The sequence below is a fragment of the Alosa sapidissima genome, chromosome 17, assembly GCF_018492685.1.
Source record: "Alosa sapidissima isolate fAloSap1 chromosome 17, fAloSap1.pri, whole genome shotgun sequence".
Lineage (NCBI taxonomy): Eukaryota > Metazoa > Chordata > Actinopteri > Clupeiformes > Clupeidae > Alosa > Alosa sapidissima.
The window spans coordinates 34,110,016-34,129,768 of NC_055973.1; the positions used below are offsets into that span (position 1 = coordinate 34,110,016).

The 19,753-nt window shown below is 46.9% G+C and overlaps 1 protein-coding gene across 4 annotated transcripts in view; it reads left to right on the forward strand.

Moving 5' to 3' along the window:
- LOC121688503 (SH2B adapter protein 2) overlaps positions 1-17,249 on the forward strand; it is a 25,763-nt gene extending 8,514 nt beyond the window's left edge. For 3 of the 4 annotated variants that reach the window (XM_042068128.1, XM_042068126.1, XM_042068129.1), the window contains 8 exons: positions 1,257-2,302; positions 3,900-4,001; positions 4,222-4,313; positions 5,023-5,123; positions 9,804-9,959; positions 11,518-11,720; positions 15,164-15,326; positions 15,825-17,249. In XM_042068128.1, the coding sequence (XP_041924062.1) occupies positions 1,274-2,302; positions 3,900-4,001; positions 4,222-4,313; positions 5,023-5,123; positions 9,804-9,959; positions 11,518-11,720; positions 15,164-15,326; positions 15,825-16,147 (2,169 nt within the window). In that variant the 5' untranslated portion in view covers positions 1,257-1,273 and the 3' untranslated portion in view covers positions 16,148-17,249. The remainder of the gene's footprint in view (positions 1-1,256; positions 2,303-3,899; positions 4,002-4,221; positions 4,314-5,022; positions 5,124-9,803; positions 9,960-11,517; positions 11,721-15,163; positions 15,327-15,824) is intronic. The other variant, XM_042068125.1, reaches the window with a different exon arrangement.
- The last annotated feature ends 2,504 nt before the right edge of the window (positions 17,250-19,753 follow it).

Genomic DNA, 19,753 nt, shown 5'->3' on the forward strand with positions numbered 1-19,753 from the left:
GCCATGTTTTACATAGCCTTCTTCTAGCCATCAGTTAGCTCACGCCATGATTGCTTGTCAACTGCTCACCAGAAATGATCATTGCATGACACTCCTCTGCGATCCAAGACAGGTTCTCTTCGAGTTGTTTGGTTTTTCAATATTTATTTTACTAATCAAATAGCAAGCATCCTGACTTACATCCTCATATGCACATCTCATGTGTGTGTTTGTTTTTGTGTGTTTGTGTGTGTAACCCCCTTTTAAGCATGGGCATGCTATGGCTGCATGCATTTTTTCGTTTTGGCAAGTAGCCGTATAAAATAATTCAGTGGAAATGCATGGATTCCAGTTTCTTCCAGTAGCAGCAACTGGAATCCATGCATTTCCACGGAATTATTTTTTGGAATCTGATCCCTTATCATACCTGTTCATTCTTACTCGTCGCTTGACTTATCGTGACTAAATTCAAGATGGCTGCAAACGCTAAACTTCGTGAAGATACTGTCTGTATAAATCGTCTTGTAAGTAAACTACCAGTTCTCAATGTCTCGTTTTAAATGTCAGGGCCCTCGGAAGTCTACCAATGAAGTGTGGCGATACATTGAGCCTCGTAAATGGGTGTAAAACAGTGATTTATTTGCATGGCTAGCCCGATGCCGAAGCACCACCATTGAAAAAGCTGTTGGTAGCATCAGCTAACTAGCGCCAGATTTTGGAGTGCAGGGGACAAGCAGAGATGTGAGGCATACGGTCACACTCGGTATCATGTTTCAACACACTTTAGGTCAATATCACACCGGAATTCTCCTTTAATGCTGCCGCTCTGCCACCCGTACGCTCAGGCCAATCCAAACTTTTCCCATCTGTTGCTCCCCGTTGATGGAATGCGCTACGTCCCTCTATCTTCACCTCCTCTCTTAGCACTGCTAACCACTGGACATGCTAATCTAGCACTGCTAACCACTGGACATGCTAATCTAGTTAATATAATTAACCATGCTAATCTAGCACTGCTAACAACTGGACATGCTAATATATCACTGCTAAAAACTGGATATGCTAATATAGCACTGCTAACAACTGGACATGCTAATCTAGCACTGCTAACAACTGGACATGCTAATCTAGCACTGCTAACAACTGGACATGCTAATATAGCACTTACCACCTGACTATCCCTCTTATAGAACTGTCACTCAATTCTAGGTGAGTTGTACTAACTAATCGCTTTGGATGAAAGCGTCAGATAAATGTAAATGTGTGTGTGTGTGCAGGTTGGCATGGCCCAGTAATGAGCGGGCATCAGCAGGCTGGCAGCAGCTGCCCTGAGCTCTCGCCCTCGTGCTCGTCCTGCCCACTGCCCGACTGGACGGAGTTTTGCGAGGTCCACGCTCGCGCCAGCGCTGTCGATTTCGCCGCCAAGTTCCGGCAGTTTGTGCAGGAGAACCCCACGTACGACACGGCGGGTGCAGACGCCAGCTTCGCCCAGCGCTACACACACGCCTTCCTGAGCAGCTTCAACGCAGCGCTGCACGTGCAGCCACCCTCCACACAGCCAGGGGGCGCCAGCTCCACGCCGCAGCTGCCCGCCACACACTTCGTGCCCTTCGCCGGCCTGCAGGTCTGCCCGCTGCCCTTCGGCCAAGAGGGGTTTCCACGGCGACGGGAGGCATCCTCGGAGTCGCTGGACAGCATGGACAGCGGAGGAGGGGGCGGGGCTTATGCTGGAGGAGGCTCCTCCTCCTCGTCCTCATCGTCGCGGCAACCAGCGCAGCAGAAGGCGATGGGCGGCCCGCTGGGTCAGTCGCGCAGCTCCGAGGACGTGTCGCTCACACACACACACACACACACACACCCACGGCAGCGCTTTCGCAAGGGCTTCAGCCTGCGCAACATGAGTCTATGCGTAGTGGACGGCGTGCGAGACATCTGGCATCGCCGGGCGACCGCCGCCGAGCCCGAGGGGGCTGGACAGAGACGGGCCAATGGGACCGAAGGGGCGGGACCTGGGCCGGCCAATGAGGTGACAGAGGGGGGGAGATTGACAGCGTCAGGCTCCTGGAGCCAGCGGCTCCGCCTAAGCCGCAGCTCACACACACACGCACACACACACGCACACACGCGCACGCCCCGGCCAGAGCAGCTGGAGGTCCAGAGGGAAGGGGCGCTGCGCTTCATGGTGGCCGACGACTCCTCCAGCCAGGGGGGGGCGCTGTGGCAGAAGTGCCGGCTGCTGCTCCGCAGGACGTCCCAGATGACCACAGCACAGCGGCCAGAGGGCGCCGAGCGCTTCCTGCTCGAGTTCTACGTCCCGCCAAAGGTACAGCACACACACACACACACACACACACACTACCACACACATACTACCACACACAAACATGCGCACACACACACACACACACACACGCACACCTTAATAACACACACACTACCACACACACACTACCACACGCACACACACACACCTTAATAACACACACGCACACTACCACACACACACCTTAATAACACACACACACACACACTACCACACACATCCACACACACGCACACACACACCGCCCCCCCACCCCACGGAACTGACAACTGACACTTGGCTGCAACACAAACAGTTATATGTATTCACCTCTATTCACACACAATGAGACATTATTTTCAGTTGTGATTGAGCTGTATGTAGAATATACAACAGGTCTGCACAATGAATTTTGAAAGGCAACTGCGACTATTGTGCGTCTGCCCCATTTCTGATACCGTGGGGGAAGAAAATTAAACCGTGGGGGGCCGCCACTACCAAATCAACATAGAGGAAACACTGCACACACACGCACACACTACCACACGCACACGCACACACGCACACACACACACGCACACACACACACACACACACATACCTTAAACGTTTTTTCAGAGGCCAGACGCGATGGATGATGATAAATTGGTAACGTCTGAAGTCTCTGATGTCCAATCAACTCCACCACCACCAGATAAAAAGCAGAAGTGTCGGGCGTATCTGTCGGAATCAGTGACGTTGGAAGTGGAGTTGTGGGGGGTGCGGCCGCTCCAAGACACTGTCATTCTCCGTGTACACTGGACATGCAACTGTGTTCTGTACTCAAAACATACAATAGACCTATGCTTTCTCTGTCTATGATCTGCAGGGTTAGGGCCTCCTCGACGAGGAGATTGCTGGTCCGTGGATCATTTCTGGCACAATTAAACGGTATCATTGAACCGCGGACCAAAAGAAAAATAAACTAAACATTTCCCAGAATAGGAAACATTTCTTAATTTATTGTTATCAAATAAAGAGGCATAGCCTTAGGGGGTAGTGGTGTGAGCGCTCATTCTTGTGTGTGTGCATCTGTGCAAGTTAAACTGTCACCACTGGAGATAACGTGTAGCAGCAACAAACAACGTAGCCTTTTTAAAACAACGAACGAAGCGGACTCTTGCTGTCCATGAAAACATAGATACTGGCTAGATCTTGTTAGGCATGTTTAAGTTAGGCTAATGAACATGTTGCATTCTATACAGCCTGATTATGTCATTCTTTAAGCTACATAGCCTGTCTCCAGTTTTCCTCAACTTGACTAATTAAGAAGCAATAATAGATATTTGACCGGCATATCATCAAAATGTCCGCAAAAGGAAACCTCTGCCGGTCACTTTGACCGGCACCATTTTTTTCTAGCGGAAACTCTGGTGTGTGTGTGTGTGAGTGTGTGTATGTGCGGGAGTGTGTGTGTGAGTGTGTGTATGTGCGGGAGAGTGTGTGTGTGTGTGGCAGAATGTACAGCTGTGTGTTCCTTTCATGTCAGACAGATGTGGTGAAATTTCAGAATGGCCTTTTAAGTTCTGCCTTAACCTCTGCTCTGTGTGTATGTGTGTGTGTGTGTGTGTGTGTGTAGTCCTCTAAGCCCAAGGTTAGCATCCCACTCTCGGCTATAGTAGAGGTCAGAACCACCATGCCTTTGGAGATGCCCGACAAGGACAACACCTTTGTGCTTAAGGTAGGATACCCTCGTACACACACACACATACACATACACATACACACATACACATACACACACACACACACACACACACACACACACACACATACACACATCTGTAAATAAGCAGTTGTTTAACACCAGCTTCTACAGACACATTTTCACTACACTGTATATACAAACCTGCCTGTGCTCTCTCCCTCTCTGTATGTGTGTGTGTGTGTGTGTGCTTCAGGTGGAAAATGAAGCAGAGTACATTCTGGAGACCATTGACTCCTTGCAGAAGAACTCTTGGGTTGCTGATATCCAGGACTGCATAGACCCCGGGTATGTGTGTGTGTGTGTGTTCGTGTGTGACCCCGGGTATGTGTGTGTGCGTGTGTGTGACTTGTGACATGTTATGAGTATGTGTGTGTGTGTTCGTGTGTGACCCCGGGTATGTGTGTGCGTGTGTGTGACATGTGACATGTTATGAGTATGTGTGTGTGTGTGTGTGTGTGTGTGTGTTTGTGTGTGACCCCGGGTATGTGTGTGTGCGTGTGTGTGACATGTGACATGTGTTATGTGTTAGGGGGTGGTGGTAGTGTAGTGGTTAAGGAGCTGGGCTAGCGTGCAGTAGCCTGAAAGTTGTCGGTTCAATTCCCGGCTTCCACCGCTGTGCCCTTGAGCAAGGCACTTAACCCCAAGTTGCTCCGGGGACAATGTGATCCCTTGTAATATAGCTGACATATGTAAGTCACATTGGTCAACAAGTGTCTGCTAAATGTAATGTAATGTAATGCAACTAGACCTCCAGCAGGGGGCACACTACTCAACTCTGCCTGTATGGATGGAAGCTACAGAACATGTAATGTAATGTAATGCAACTAGACCTCCAGCAGGGGGCACACTACTCAACTCTGCAATTTGTGTTTGTGTTTGTGTTTGTGTTTGGGGCCTCAGGTTTTGGGCTCTGTGCTGTACTTTGTCCATTGGACATTGTGTAGACTAATACAATTGCGTTGAACTGAGGTTTGTGTGTGTGTGTGTGTTGCAGGGACAGTGGAGATGATATTGAGTTGGCCTCTTGTCCTCATGGTCAGCCATCCAAAGAGTTCGCCATGGTGGCATCATGCAGCTGTGAGCTCCTGTCTGAAGGTACACACACACACACACACACACACACACACACACACACACAACACACACACAATCAATCTAACCCACACACACAACACACACAACACAACACAAGACACCACACACACACACCACACACACACACATCACACACACACACACACACACACACACACAATCCACAACCCCCCAATCCCCCCAGTACCCCCCATACTCATACACACACACACACACATGCACACACACGCACACACACACGCAGGGGTGGGTAGAGTACTGGAAATCTATATCTGTATCGACGCTGTCATCGCCACACCTCAGCTGCCCTGGACTTGCACTTATAGTATTGCCTAACAATACTAGTTTTCATACATGACATTACCTACGATTACACTCCGTAAGATAAATATCACAACTGGTGCTGCGCAGCGCCGATAGCTTATGACTTGGTGGACTGAACACTGTTTTTTCCCGGTGTTTTTTAATGCATTCTAGCTACTGTCAGTGACGCGAGAGAACTTAAGTTATTAGGAAAGTGCAGTGTAAGTTTAGGCTACATTCATTTGTGCATAGTGCCAGTGTCATTCATTTATTTTACATGTCTTACAACATATATACATGCATTCACAGTCGAGTGAAATCAGATATAAGCATACAAAGACGCTTAGAACTCACGTTAAGCCGATGGTAGCACACTGAATGCAAATGCGCGATTTGATTTGATGCAGGCAAACGTATTGACTGAAAACGAAGGTTTTATAGCAATATTATAAATGTGGCGACAGAATAGCCTAGAACTTGGGTAAGCCTTGCATTTAGTAGCCTAATTGCGGTGATAGCCAAAACGAATGTGAATCACGGACTATCCTACAACCAAAGAAAGTAAAGGTGATTAGTAGGCCTACCTGCGTTAGCCAAATAAAGGACGGGACTGCATCCTTCACAAACCGTAAAATAAAGTTTATTCGTTTTACAGTTGACTACAGTTGACAGTTCACCATCAGTCCACACAAACAATTCTGGTTTCCTTGCACTAGCCACTTTGGTCAATTTCTGTAAAGAAACAGTGCCACCTATAGGCCTGGGGTATGAAGTAACGTGTTGAGTCGTGTTGAGATGGATCCGTTTGGACGCAAATATTCTTGATGCGGTTTCAGGGAAGACGGAGGAAAAAAAGATCGATTTCGTACGTGTGGACTAGCCCTAAAAGTAGGCCTATCCTTCATGCCTGGCCACTCAAGGGCATTTCAGCCGTTCCTACTGGTCGGGGTTCGAACCGGCAACCCTCTGGTTACAAGTCCGAGGTGCTAACTAGTAGGCCACGGCTGCCTCATAGCCAGAATAAGCGTTAAGTGGCTGCAGCTTGAAAAGCAGTCACTTCAAATCCATTGCCAGCTGATTCTTCTGCTTTGCATTGATAGAAGTCTAGTTATAACTTCACCATACATTACATTACATTACATTACATTACATTTGGCTGACGCTTTTTTAACCAAAGCGACTAACAACATGGTAAACAGTAAGTTTTAGAACAATTCTCACAATTTTAGGACAGTTTAAAAAACATTAGAGTACAGTAAGAATAAGTGCGTCGGTGAGTGCTGTTTTTAACAGTTACTTGTCAGTTTAAAATGGCTGGTGAGTGCTAGGATCAGTAAGACTTGTTGTAAGTGTTGCTATGAGAGTAGATGTTCTCTAAAGAGCTGGGTCTTCAGGAGTTTTTTGAAAGTGGAAAAGGATGTCCCTGCCCTTGTAGGAACTGGCAGTGTGTTCCACCAACGAGGAACAACAGATGAGAAAAGTTTGGATTGGCTTGAGCGTACCGGTGGTAGAGCTAGACGTCGTTCGTCAGAGGAGCGCAGCGGTCTGGAGGTAGCGTATGTCTGTATGAGGGCATTCAAGTAGGTGGGAGCAGAACCGGAGACTACTTTGTAGGCAAGCGTTAGAGACTTGAATTTGATGCGGGCCGCCATAGGTAGCCAGTGTAGCTGGATGAGCAGCGGGGTAACATGTGCCCTTTTGGGTTGGTTGTAGACCAGGCGCGCCGCCGCGTTCTGGATCATCTGAAGTGGTTTCACTGCGCAGGCTGGGAGACCTGTCAGGAGGGCATTGCAGTAGTCGAGTCGTGAGATGACTATTGCCTGAACCAGAAGTTGGGTAGCATCTTGAGTCAAGTAAGTCCTGATTTTCCGTATGTTGTAGAGTGCGAAACGGCATGACCGGGCGACTGAGGCAACATGATCTGAGAAGTTTAGTTGGTTGTCGAGAACAACTCCTAGATTTCTTGCAGTCCTGGTCTGTGAAACAGACAGGGAGTCAAATTTGATGTTGATGTCGTGGTGTATGGTAGGTTTAGCTGGGATGACCAGCAGTTCAGTCTTTGAGAGGTTCAGCTGGAGGTGGTGTGCCTTCATCCATGTAGCTATGTCTGAAAGGCAATCCGAGATCCGTGCTGAAACCAGGGGGTCGTCAGGTGGAAAGGACAGATAGAGCTGTTTGTCGTCTGCATAGCAGTGGTATGAGAAGCCGTGCGAATGGATAATCTGTCCCAAGGAGGTGGTGTAGATAGCAAAGAGGAGGGGGCCCAGCACTGAGCCCTGGGGGACCCCTGTGGTGAGATGGTGAGGTGCAGATAGCTGACCAAGCCATGATACGTTAAACGAGCGTCCTGTGAGGTAGGATTCAAACCAGGAGAGAGCAGAACCGGAGATTCCCATGTCAGCGAGTATAGAGAGAAGGATACGGTGATTAACCGTGTCAAAGGCAGCCGATAAGTCAAGCAGAATGAGTACTGATGACCGAGCGGTCGCCCTGGCTTCTTTTAAGGCTTCTGTTACAGACAGCAGAGCCGTTTCGGTAGAGTGGCCGCTTTTGAACCCAGACTGATTTGGATCCAGAAGGTTGTTCTGTGAAAGGAAGTCAGAGACCTGTTTGGAGACTGCTCGTTCAATGCCTTTGGATAGGAAAGGCAGTAGTGAGACAGGGCGGTAGTTCTCGACTTGAGCAGGGTTGAGAGAAGCTTTCTTAAGTAACGGTGTTACCCGGGCCATTTTGAACGCTGTTGGAAATGTGCCGGAGGTTAGCGAGGCATTGATCACATGTGTGATAGCTGGAGCGATGGTCGGGCTGATGGACTGAAGTAGGCTCGTAGGTATAGGGTCCAGCGAGCATGTGGTAGGACGGCTGCATGTCAGGAGTCTGGACACTTCACTCTCGGAGAGAGGCGTGAATGCTGAAAAAGATGTTCCAGCAGTCCCTAGAGGTTGTAGGAGTGCGGTATCTGAGTCAGATGCGTTGAGTGGGCATGTAGAGAATTGACTGCTGATTGCCGCCACTTTTTTTGTAAAAAATGAGGCGAGGGTATCTGCAGTAAGGCTGGATGGAGGAGGAGGCAGCTGAGGGTTGAGTAGCGATTTGAAGGTTGAGAAAAGTGTTCGAGCGCTGTTGATTTTGTCATTGTAGAAAGCAGTCTTAGCAGCAGTGATGCTGGCTGAGAAGGAGGTCAGGAGTGTCTGGTAGTTTTTGAGGTCGTCAGCTAGTTTGGACATACAGACAATGTAACCTAAACACAATGTCTATATTATGGGTAGACCTATATTTAGGCTACATATAGCATATCCGTAACATAGCCATTATGGCATATCCACTCGGACAGAGCGACAGAGTAGGCTATCTGTTTTCTCAGACGACCGTCTTTGTCATGTCCTGCAACATTGATCCACATAATCTAATGAAGTCCATTATCCCGCTTATTCTACTGTTAACAACATGTTAAATAAGAAGTTCATTTTACATTTTTTTGTTATCTCATTTGGATAGCTAAAGCTGTTAAATAAGTATTTATTTCAAACTGTTACTATAATCCCGCATGAATGGTTGCTACGCTGGAACACTAACCAGCGGGCTACATATAAAACAGTCAAAACATCGATGGAATCAAAATAAGGCATTTTTATTTTTGTAAATTGAACTGCGCGTTCCCATTGATGAAGTTTGATCTGCCGGCTCTCCAGTCCAGCCTCGGACAGCAGCTGAACGGCGGTAGCGCGCAAAGAGTGGTTGGTGCAGCGCTTCTCAAGTCCAGCAGCCTCACCTGGCAGCAGCCTCACCTGGCAGCAGCCTCACCGATGCGCGGCAGCCTCACCTGGCAGCAGCCTCACTGATGCGCGGCAGCAGGCGTTCATGAAAGTAATTTCTGGTAGGCCGTAATCAGACATAATCAGCCCAGTGGTGTTTCTTTGCTGTTTTTCCTTGATACAATGTTTCAAATTAACGGTAATTTAACAGAACATTCTAAATAACTCGGAGGAATTGATACAAAATATGTAAGAAGGTCAAAAAAATGGAACTACTTCATAGCCGTGCAAATAACCGATTTTTAATTGCACGTTCTAAAGAACCTTCACAATGGGAAACTGAATCAAGCAGTAGAATAAGCTTCTACAACACACAATGCTCTGGCCATTAAATCCGTAATTGCTGAAATGGCCTTATTAAACAAACAAACAAACCCACGCAACACACACACACACAACACACACATACGCAACACACACACGCAACACAAGACATAATAATACTCAACCACACATATGCAACACACTAATACACAACCACACACACACACACTTGTAGTCTAATGTTGATGACTTTTCTGTTGTGTTCATGTTTGTGTTGTTTGTTGCCATGGTGATAAAGCAGGCATGCACCGGGCTGTTGAGCGCACCTGTGCCACAGCAGCGGAGCACTACAGCACCCCCTCTGGACGAATCAGGGAACTACCATTTACCCAGCATCCCTCACACATCCCCCTAGAGCGCTTCCTACAGACGCCAGAGGCACAGGAGCCCCCAGGTAACGTACACACACACACACACACACACACACACACACACACACACACAATCAATCTAACCCCCACACACACACACACACACACACACACAGACACAATCAATCTAACCCACACACACACACACACACACACACACACACACACAATCAATCTAACCCACACACACACACAATCAATCTAACACACACACACACACACACACACACACACACACACACACACACACACAATCAATCTAACCCACACACACACACACACACACACACACACACACACACACACACACACAATCAATCTAACCCACACACACACACACACACAGACACAATCAATCTAACCCACACACACACACACACACAGACACAATCAATCTAACCCACACACACACACACAGACAATCAATCTAACCCCCCCCCCCCCCACACACACACACACACACACACACACACATACACACACACACACAATCTATCTAACCCACACACACACACACACACACACAATCAATCTAACACACACACACACACACACACACACACACACACACAATCAATCTAACCCACACACACACACACACACACACACACACACACACACACACACAATCAATCTAACCCACACACACACACACACACAGACACAATCAATCTAACCCACACACACACACACACAGACAATCAATCTAACCCCCCCCCCACACACACACACACACACACACACACACACACAATCTATCTAACCCACACACACACACACACACACACACACACACACACACACACACAATCAATCTAACCCCCACACACACACACACACACACACACATACAGACACAATCAATCTAACCCACACACACACACACACACACACACACACACACACAATCAATCTAACCCCCACACACACACACACACACACACACACACACAGACACAATCAATCTAACCCACACACACACACACACACACACACACACATACACACACACACACACACATACACACACACAATCAATCTAACCCCCCCACACACACACACACACATACACACACAGACACAATCAATCTAACCCACACACACACACACATACACACACACACACAATCAATCTAACCCACACACACACACACACACACACACACACACACAGACACAATCAATCTAACCCACACACACACACACACACACACCCACAGACACAATCAATCTAACCCACACACACACACACACACACACACACACACACACACACACACACACACACACACACACACTCACATTCCTCTAGAGTGCTTTCTGCAGACATCAAAGGCACAGAGGTCCCTAGTTAACACACACATACTCAATCACTCACTCACACTTACACTCTCACACACACAGAGACACACACACACACACACAGAGACACACACACACATACTCAATCACTCACTCACACTTACACTCTCTCATACACACACACTTACACTCTCTCACACACACACCCACACACACACAGAGACACACACTCAATCACTCACTCCTGCGTGACCTCTGGCAGTGCTGTGTGTGTTGCAGTGTGTGAGGCGGACTGTTGTGGTGAGGGGGAGCGTGTCAGTCTGATGGGGTTGCCATGGTTTCACGGGACGCTGTCGCGAGTGCGGGCGGCTCAGATGGTGCTGGGAGGCGGGGCCAGGAGCCACGGTCTCTTTGTGATTCGCCAGAGCGAGACACGCCCAGGGGAGTACGTCCTCACCTTCAACTTCCAGGGCAAGGCCAAGGTCAGTGTGTGTCAAAGTCAAAGTCAGCTTTATTGTCAATTTCTTCACATGTTCCAGACATACAAAGAGATCGAAATTACGTTTCTCACTATCCCACGGTGAAGACAAGACATATTTTACCAATTTAAGTCCACAGACAAACATAACATTCAAGTAAACAAAAAAAGTAAGTAAATAAGTAAATAAGAGGGCACATATAATGAAAAAATAAGAGCAGCAAAATTTGGTTGAAATTGTGCATAGACAGTCAATAAAATACTAGTGCAAAGTCAGGCCAATAAAAGGCTTGGGTAGTTCTGTTTGACCTAAGTAATAAAGAAAGTGGCATAGTGGTGCAAGTTATGTAAGAGCAGCAGAAGTGTTGTGTTTTCAGGACAACAACAACAAGTTGCGAAGTGTACAAGTGTGCAAGTGGAGTAGTGCAGGCGGCCATTGTGGGTCCAATGTCCAGGATGTTATGTAGCTGAGGGTGGAGGGGGGAGAGGAGGGAGATGTGTGTGTGTGTGTGTGTGCGCGCGGGGGGAGAGGAGGGAGGGTGTGTGTGTGTGTGTGTGTGTGTGTGTGTGCGCGGGGGGAGAGGAGGGAGGGTGTGTGTGTGTGTGTGTGTGTGTGTGTGCGCGCGGGGGGAGAGGAGGGAGGGTGTGTGTGTGTGTGTGTGTGTGTGTGTGTGTGTGTGTGTGCGCGCGGGGGGAGAGGAGGGAGGGTGTGTGTGTGTGTGTGTGTGTGTGTGTGTGTGTGTGCGCGCCTAGCTCTGCTTAAGGGGTATGAGTGCATGTGTGTGTTCTGTAGTGGATTCAGAGGTCGGAAATGAAATATGTTTTCTGAGCCAATTCTACTTCCCACAAAGCTTCATGAACTGGTACCTTTGCGTCATCCTGCTTACAGACCGATAAACAACCAAAGCCGCACCAAAAAACCTATAAAGGCAGTAGAGCTAATATCTTATCACCATAGCAACCTCATAGGCGATAAAGCAGCAGAGCTAATATCTCATAGCTAGTATCTCATAGCTAATATCTCATAGCTAGTATCTCATAGCTAATATTTCAGAGTTAATATCTAGATAGATAGATAGATACTTTATTGATCCCCAGGGGAAATTCAAGAATATCTCATAGCTAATATCTCATAGCTAATATTTCAGAGTTAATATCTCATAGCTAATATCTCATACATGGGCGTCGGAGCCATTATACCAGTTTGCCACTTTTTAAAATTGTTAGTTTGGACCCCCCCCCCCCCCCCCCCACTTTTGCCGTGCGAAATACCAGTGCTGTTTTCAGCATCTGTTTAGTGCTTCATTGTCATTTTCATTGGATTCTCCCATTTGTGCGTAAATCGCTCATAAGCTTTTTTTTGTTGAAGAGATCAGTCGTCCCCCTCACTTTTGATAAGGAAAAAAGCCTTATAGGTACGTCAAATAAATAATAACCTATTTAAGCTAGGCTATGTAAAACTCCCCCATTAACAGCATCACGTCACTAACCACAGCTAGACTGCACAATCTCGTATTCACTCTGTTGGATATCTGAAGGCAGTTTGTCTACTTATATGTAAATCGTCAAATTATGGCCGGGGTCTTAAGACAAAGTACAGGCCTTTAGGGGCAGGATTGTATTCGAGACAGCCCTTTATTTCTTATGCGAGTTTTATTTTGAGACATGCGTGGAGGGCATACTGGTAGGCCTTCAAAAGCATGACATTTTCGGTTTAGTTTGATATTTAATTTACTTTTGGACTGTTTAATTATATTGTTAAATGTTGGGACTGATGGGCACTGAACTCTGGGGAGGTATTTGATGATCACTATTACGTTCCATGTAGTTGAAAGAGTGTCGAGATTTCAAACAAACCATCCGCTTTCATGCGTTCATTTGAACATCCACGGTGCTGTAATGGAAACCTTATTGCATAGCCAAGTAGCCTATTGAGTTATTTTTAAATTATGCATAATTTACTTTTTATTAATTTCGTAGGCTGGAATGCCTCAAGTCGCGGCAACAATTGTGTTTAAATGTAGTAGCGTGTTTCAGCCTCTGGCGAGCTCTGGCAAGGCGGCAAGCGACTGAGCTTGAGCGACATGTTGGAGACCCAGCTGGAAAGTCAGTGGCCGAATGCACGCAAGAGTTGTATACATAAGAAACACCCAGAGTTTGGGGGTGCCAAAACGCGTAACTCCCTCTATCGCGTAAATGACACGGGAGAATTCTGGCAGGGTGAAATATGCGTAGTTACGCGTTTTTTGACTTTACGCACGCACTTGGGTTAATTCCCCGCTTAGTGTTTTGTTGTGCCTATACAGTGTTGGGAGTAACGCGTTATAAAAATGGCATAATCTAAGCCTAATGGGCCTAATTTGCTGTAACGTGGTAGGCTAATGTAAGGCATTACAAAAAAATTGGTACATATTTTACTCGGGAGTCGGGACAAACTTCAGTAACGCGCGTTAATGCATTTTAACCCGAATTTAAGTGGTATTTTGTTTTTATAAGCATACTTCCGAACAGTTTTTGTGAGTGTCACTTTGTTAGTATTTGGGGAAACTGCGAGTAAGGGGCTGCGACCGTTCTACATGTAGGCTGCTGAAGTGCCGCGAGGGCGCAGCAAATGAACTTCAGAAACAATATATTTAAGCTCACGACATTCAGACTGGCATAAAAAGTTAACGGCCCACCGGGAATCCTCCCGAAGTTCCCGATAGCCACTCCGGGGTTGCATTCAAAGCATTAAATAACTTAATTTAACAGATATTGCAACTGCATGGTTAACTATACCATGAGGTTAATAAAGCTGGTTCCGAATTAGTCATTGAATTAATAGCTTTATTTTGTTATATAGAAGTATCTAAATAACCTGTTAAAATGTACCAGAATTCAGGAAATTGCATCTAGTCCAAAAAATTTGCGGGGAAGACCCCCATACCCCCCGCTGAAATGTCCCACCCACTTTCAGAATGCCTCCGACGCCCATGATCTCAATATATCATAGCTAATATTTCAAAGTTAATATCTCATAGCTAATATCTCACAGCTAGTATCTCATAGCTAATATTTCAGTGTTAATATCTCATAGCTAATATCTCATAGCTAATATCTCATAGGTAATAAAGCAGTAGAGCTTTAATAGTCAAAGAATCACAAACTTATTTTGTTGTTACTGACCGTCACATGATGGCAAAAAAAATACATAAATAAATGGGCCTTTATTGTCCAATTTACAAGAACAAAGACATCTAGCTCTCCACTGATCAGTGGACCTCCAGAGCAATAGCAATCGTTGGAGTACAAACTGAAAGCCTAATCTCTCATAGCCATTGGTCTTCATGGAATTGATCTACAGGCAAAATGATTGTCTCTATACTTTGTGTGTGTGTGTGTGTGTGTGTGTGTGTGTGTGTGTGTGTGTGTGTGTGTGTGTGCGTGCGTGCGTGTGTGCGTGCGCAGCACCTGAGGCTGTCGGTGAATGAGAATGGCCAGTGCCACGTGCACCACCTGTGGTTCCAGACGGTGTGTGACATGCTGCGACACTTCCACACACACCCCATCCCCCTGGAGTCTGGAGGCTCCGCCCACATCACGCTACGCTCCTACGTGCAGGTGCAGCGAGGTAGGAATGAACGAAGCAACACACACACGAGCGCACGCACGCACACGCACGCACACACACGCACGCACGCACACACACACACACACACACACACTCACACGCACGCACACACACAAGGTATGATACCTGTGTGTGAGTGACACCAAAGTTGTTTAGGAAAATGTGTGTGTGTGTGTGTTCTCTTAGTGATCCAGATGTGTTCTGATGTATTGTGTTATATTGCCCCCTCCAGATGTGTTCTGTTGCCCCCTCCAGATGTGTTCTGATGTATACTGTTCTGTTGCCCCCTCCAGATGTGTTCTGATGTATTGTGTTCTATTGCCCCCTCCAGATGTGTTCTGTTGCCCCCTCCAGATGTGTTCTGATGTAGACTGTTCTGTTGCCCCCTCCAGATGTTGCCGCTCCTCAGATGCCCCCTCCAGATGTGTTCTGATGTATACTGTTCTGTTGCCCTCTCCAGATGTGTTCTGATGTAGACTGTTCTGTTGCCCCCTCCAGATGTTGCCGCTCCTCAGATGCCCCCTCCTGAGAGAGAGCCGGCTTGTCGGACGGAAGCCCCTCCCCCCCTCAGCCTGCCTGTCGCCCCGGTAACCGCATCTGCTGCGGCAGACGCCCCCCTGTCCTCCTCCAGCCCCTCGTCCCCCAGCTCCTCGGCGGCGGCGCGTGAGGGGGGGTCCGTGGGGGGGGGCCTGGGCCTGCACAGCCGCAGTAGCAGCTCAGAGCGCCTGCTAGTGCCCCCCGGTGGCCCCACAGAGGACTACCACGACAGCGACGCCGCCCGCCGACCCAGGGCTGTGGAGAACCAGTACTCCTTCTACTGACGCTGTGTGTGCGTGTCTGTGTGCGTGTGTGTGTGTGTGTGTGCGTGCGTGCGTGTGTCTGTGCGTGTGTCTGTGTGTGTGTGTGTGTGTGTGCGTGTCTGTGTGTGTGCGGGTGTGTGTGTGTGTCTGTGTGTGTGTGTGTGTGTTGGTCCTGGTGTTCCTGTTGGCCCAGGTGACAGAAATGGAAAATAGCGCTTTCCATCTGACCAATAGCAGAGCAGCATGGTTAGAGAAGACGGGGCACTGGGAGATTACCTCATAAAACACACACACAACATATTTACACACACACACACCTTCACACATCATATCGACACATACTCACCCTCAAACGACAAATCCACACACCCCCCTTAAATGTCATATCCACACACACACACACGCCCTCAAATGTCATATCCACACACACACACGCCCTCAAATGTCATATCCACACACACACACACACACACGCCCCTAAATGACATATCCACTCCCCCCCCCCCAAATGACATCCACACACACACACACACACACACACACACACCCCTAAATGTCATATCCACACACACAGACGCCCCTAAATGACATCCACCCTCAAATGACACATCCACACACACTCACCCTCAAATGACACATCCACACACACTCACCCTCAAATGACACATCCACACACACACTCTCAAACTACATCACACATACACCTCCTTCATATCCAGTCCATTCTACCTGAACACACATACACACACACACACATACATACACACACACGCGCACAGGAGAAGCTTTATCTCAGGAGTGTGAGTCCTACCCTCACCACACACACACACACACTTGCGCTTTCTCACTTGTGAATTCCCCTATGGACCCCACGAAGAGCGTGCCAAGTGTATCAGTGTAGCTGCCTCTGATGTGTGTGTGTGTGTGTGTGGGGGGGGGGGGGGGGGGGGGGGGGGGGGGGGGATTTATCGCTCTGCTGGCTTTTCTAACACGTAAGGCTATTTTTCTCTTTGGGTTGGGCGTTGGGCGTTTGTGTTATTTTGGGGCGTTTGTGTTATTTTGTACAAAGTGATGTACTTGATGATACTACTTTATATTTCTGTGAATAAAATCATGAACTGAGGCGGTTCATGTGTGTGTGAGTGTTTGTGTGACACAGGACAGCTTAAGTGTGTGTGTGTGTGTGTGTGTGTCAGGCTTACTGCAGTTTATGAAAAGAACTAGTTATTTTTAAGTGAACTAAAGCAGTGAAAAAAAACAACGAATATAATTTAGGTAAGGGATAATGTATAGAACGCCGGTCATTATTGGGAAAATAAGTCCCGACAGGGCGAACCGGATCACGACGTGCAGTGGATGGGTCTTGTTCTGCCCTGAAGGGACTTATTTTCCCAATAATGACCAGCATTCTATACATTATCCCGCTTATTACACGGCTACTTGCCAAAACAAAATAATACCGGTAAACTCCCCACGATATGACTTTAGCCTACATAGCCTAGCCTATTTGTTACCGTTTATCGTGGCATTTGCTGAAACAAATAGTTCGCAATAACACACGCTGAACTTGAATCAAACATTCTTTAGAACACAGCTGATCAACCGTCTGCTTTCACTTTTGAATGAAGTTCCAATCCTTGCGTAGCGATATGAAATACCTTAATTAGAAGCACAAACTCCGTTGCCATTGACAGCGGTCATTATTTTTTTCAGAGGTCCTTTCCTGGGAAATAATGACCGCTAGAACTTTGGGAAATCCCATTCAAGTCAATGGAGCGTTCTACTTGCCTTGTGAAGAGCCGTGTAATAATTAACTAAAATAAACATGACAAACCAACAGACCCAAATAAATCCTGCAATGAGCACTGAAACATGAACTAAAATGAAACAGAATTGCAGGTCAGTTGTCTTTTGTTTCCCTCCTCAACTTGTGCCACCGTTGCCAAACTCTGCTCCGTCCAGCAGTCAGGACACTGTGGAAAAGTCCCTGCTGAAGAACACAGCTTGACCAGCTTAAGGTGGTTTGCTGGTTGAGCTTGTTTGACCACCCTATGATGGTTGACCTGTTAGACCAGCAAAACATACCTTCAGCTGGTTTACCCAACTTACGATGGTAATTCAGGTGGTTTTGCTTGTCGCACCAAGCTGGTCATTTTAGCTGGTGTTGCTGGTCTAACTGGCCATGTCAGCTTATGTTGGTCATTCTAGGAAACCAGCATGACCATCTTACACCAGCTGTATCCGACATGATATGTTGGTCACACCAGTATGACCAGCTTCCTCAGATGGTCACACCAGCAAAGACCAGCAAGAGCTGGAAGAAGACCAGCTAAAACCAGCTACCAGCATCAGCAGGTTTCTAGCTGTTGTGTTCAGCAGGGGTACCAGAGGCCCAAACTAAACCAGCCGTCGGATGAAAAGAACCTACAGTGCCCTCCAGAATGATTGGCACCTCTGCTAAAGTTGATTAAAAACGGGTATAAATAATCTGTGGTAAATTATGTGGTGTCATAGGTGAATATTACAAACTGTTTTATTGGCAAAGGGAGGCTTAAGAAGGTATTACAAGCAGGGGTGCCAATAATTGTGAGCGTGTTTTCGTTTAAAATATTCATTTCTTTATGAGATTTTCCTTTTTCTCAGAATAATTTTTCTTCCCTTCAAGGGTGGATTTTTCCTCATCGTTTTCATTGTGAGTACAATGAATCATCAAAAGATTATGTTTTATACCTGTTTTTAGTCAACTTTACCCAAGGTGCCAATAATTCTGGAGGGTACTGTATAAATCTAACCCTGGCCCGATGAGAATTAAATAAATGGATCCTATTGGATGTTATGCATTCTGTAGACTTTAATAAAGGGATCCTATTGGATGTTGTGCATTCTGTAGAATTTAATAAATGGATCCTATTGGATGTTGTGCATTCTGTAGAATTAAATAAATGGATCCTATTGGATGTTATGCATTCTATAGAATTGAATAAACGGATCCTATTGGATGTTGTGCATTCTGTATTGGCTTTTACACAGTCAACGCGAGCAAGCGACGCGAGCGACGTGCTCCCTGTCTACACGGTGGACGCAAGCAACGCGGCCGATAGGTGAAATGCAATACATCGCTCACGCAACAGGGAGTAGCAGTCATTGGTGACTGACATTCCGAGTGATATTCAGGCTGTCTGTAAAAGTTACATACCAAGAGGCTCTTTTGGAGAGCCACGGATCAGATTTAATTTTAGAATCCTCAAAAAGACTCCAGTATGACATGGAGACACGTGTATAAATATCTAGCTTTGTTGGGTGACAAACTTAGACGGGAGGTGAGTGATTCGCTGTGCTAGATTGACTGCATGTTACAAGGACACTGGGTCATGTTATGTAAGGAACCAGGTAGGCTTAGGCTACTATAAATAAACGGAAACATAGCCTACATTGCAGAGCCACTTCAACTTTATTCATTTATGGTGAATTAATGTACACAACTGTGCACAGCCCCATGCTTTTCTGACGTGACAATGCTAACACGTTAGCAGTGGTTAGCTAACTATACTAACGTAAGTTATCTACAAGTCACTCCTCCAAGTGACAATCATGTTATACACAATCAGAGCCCGTTTACGGAGAGCC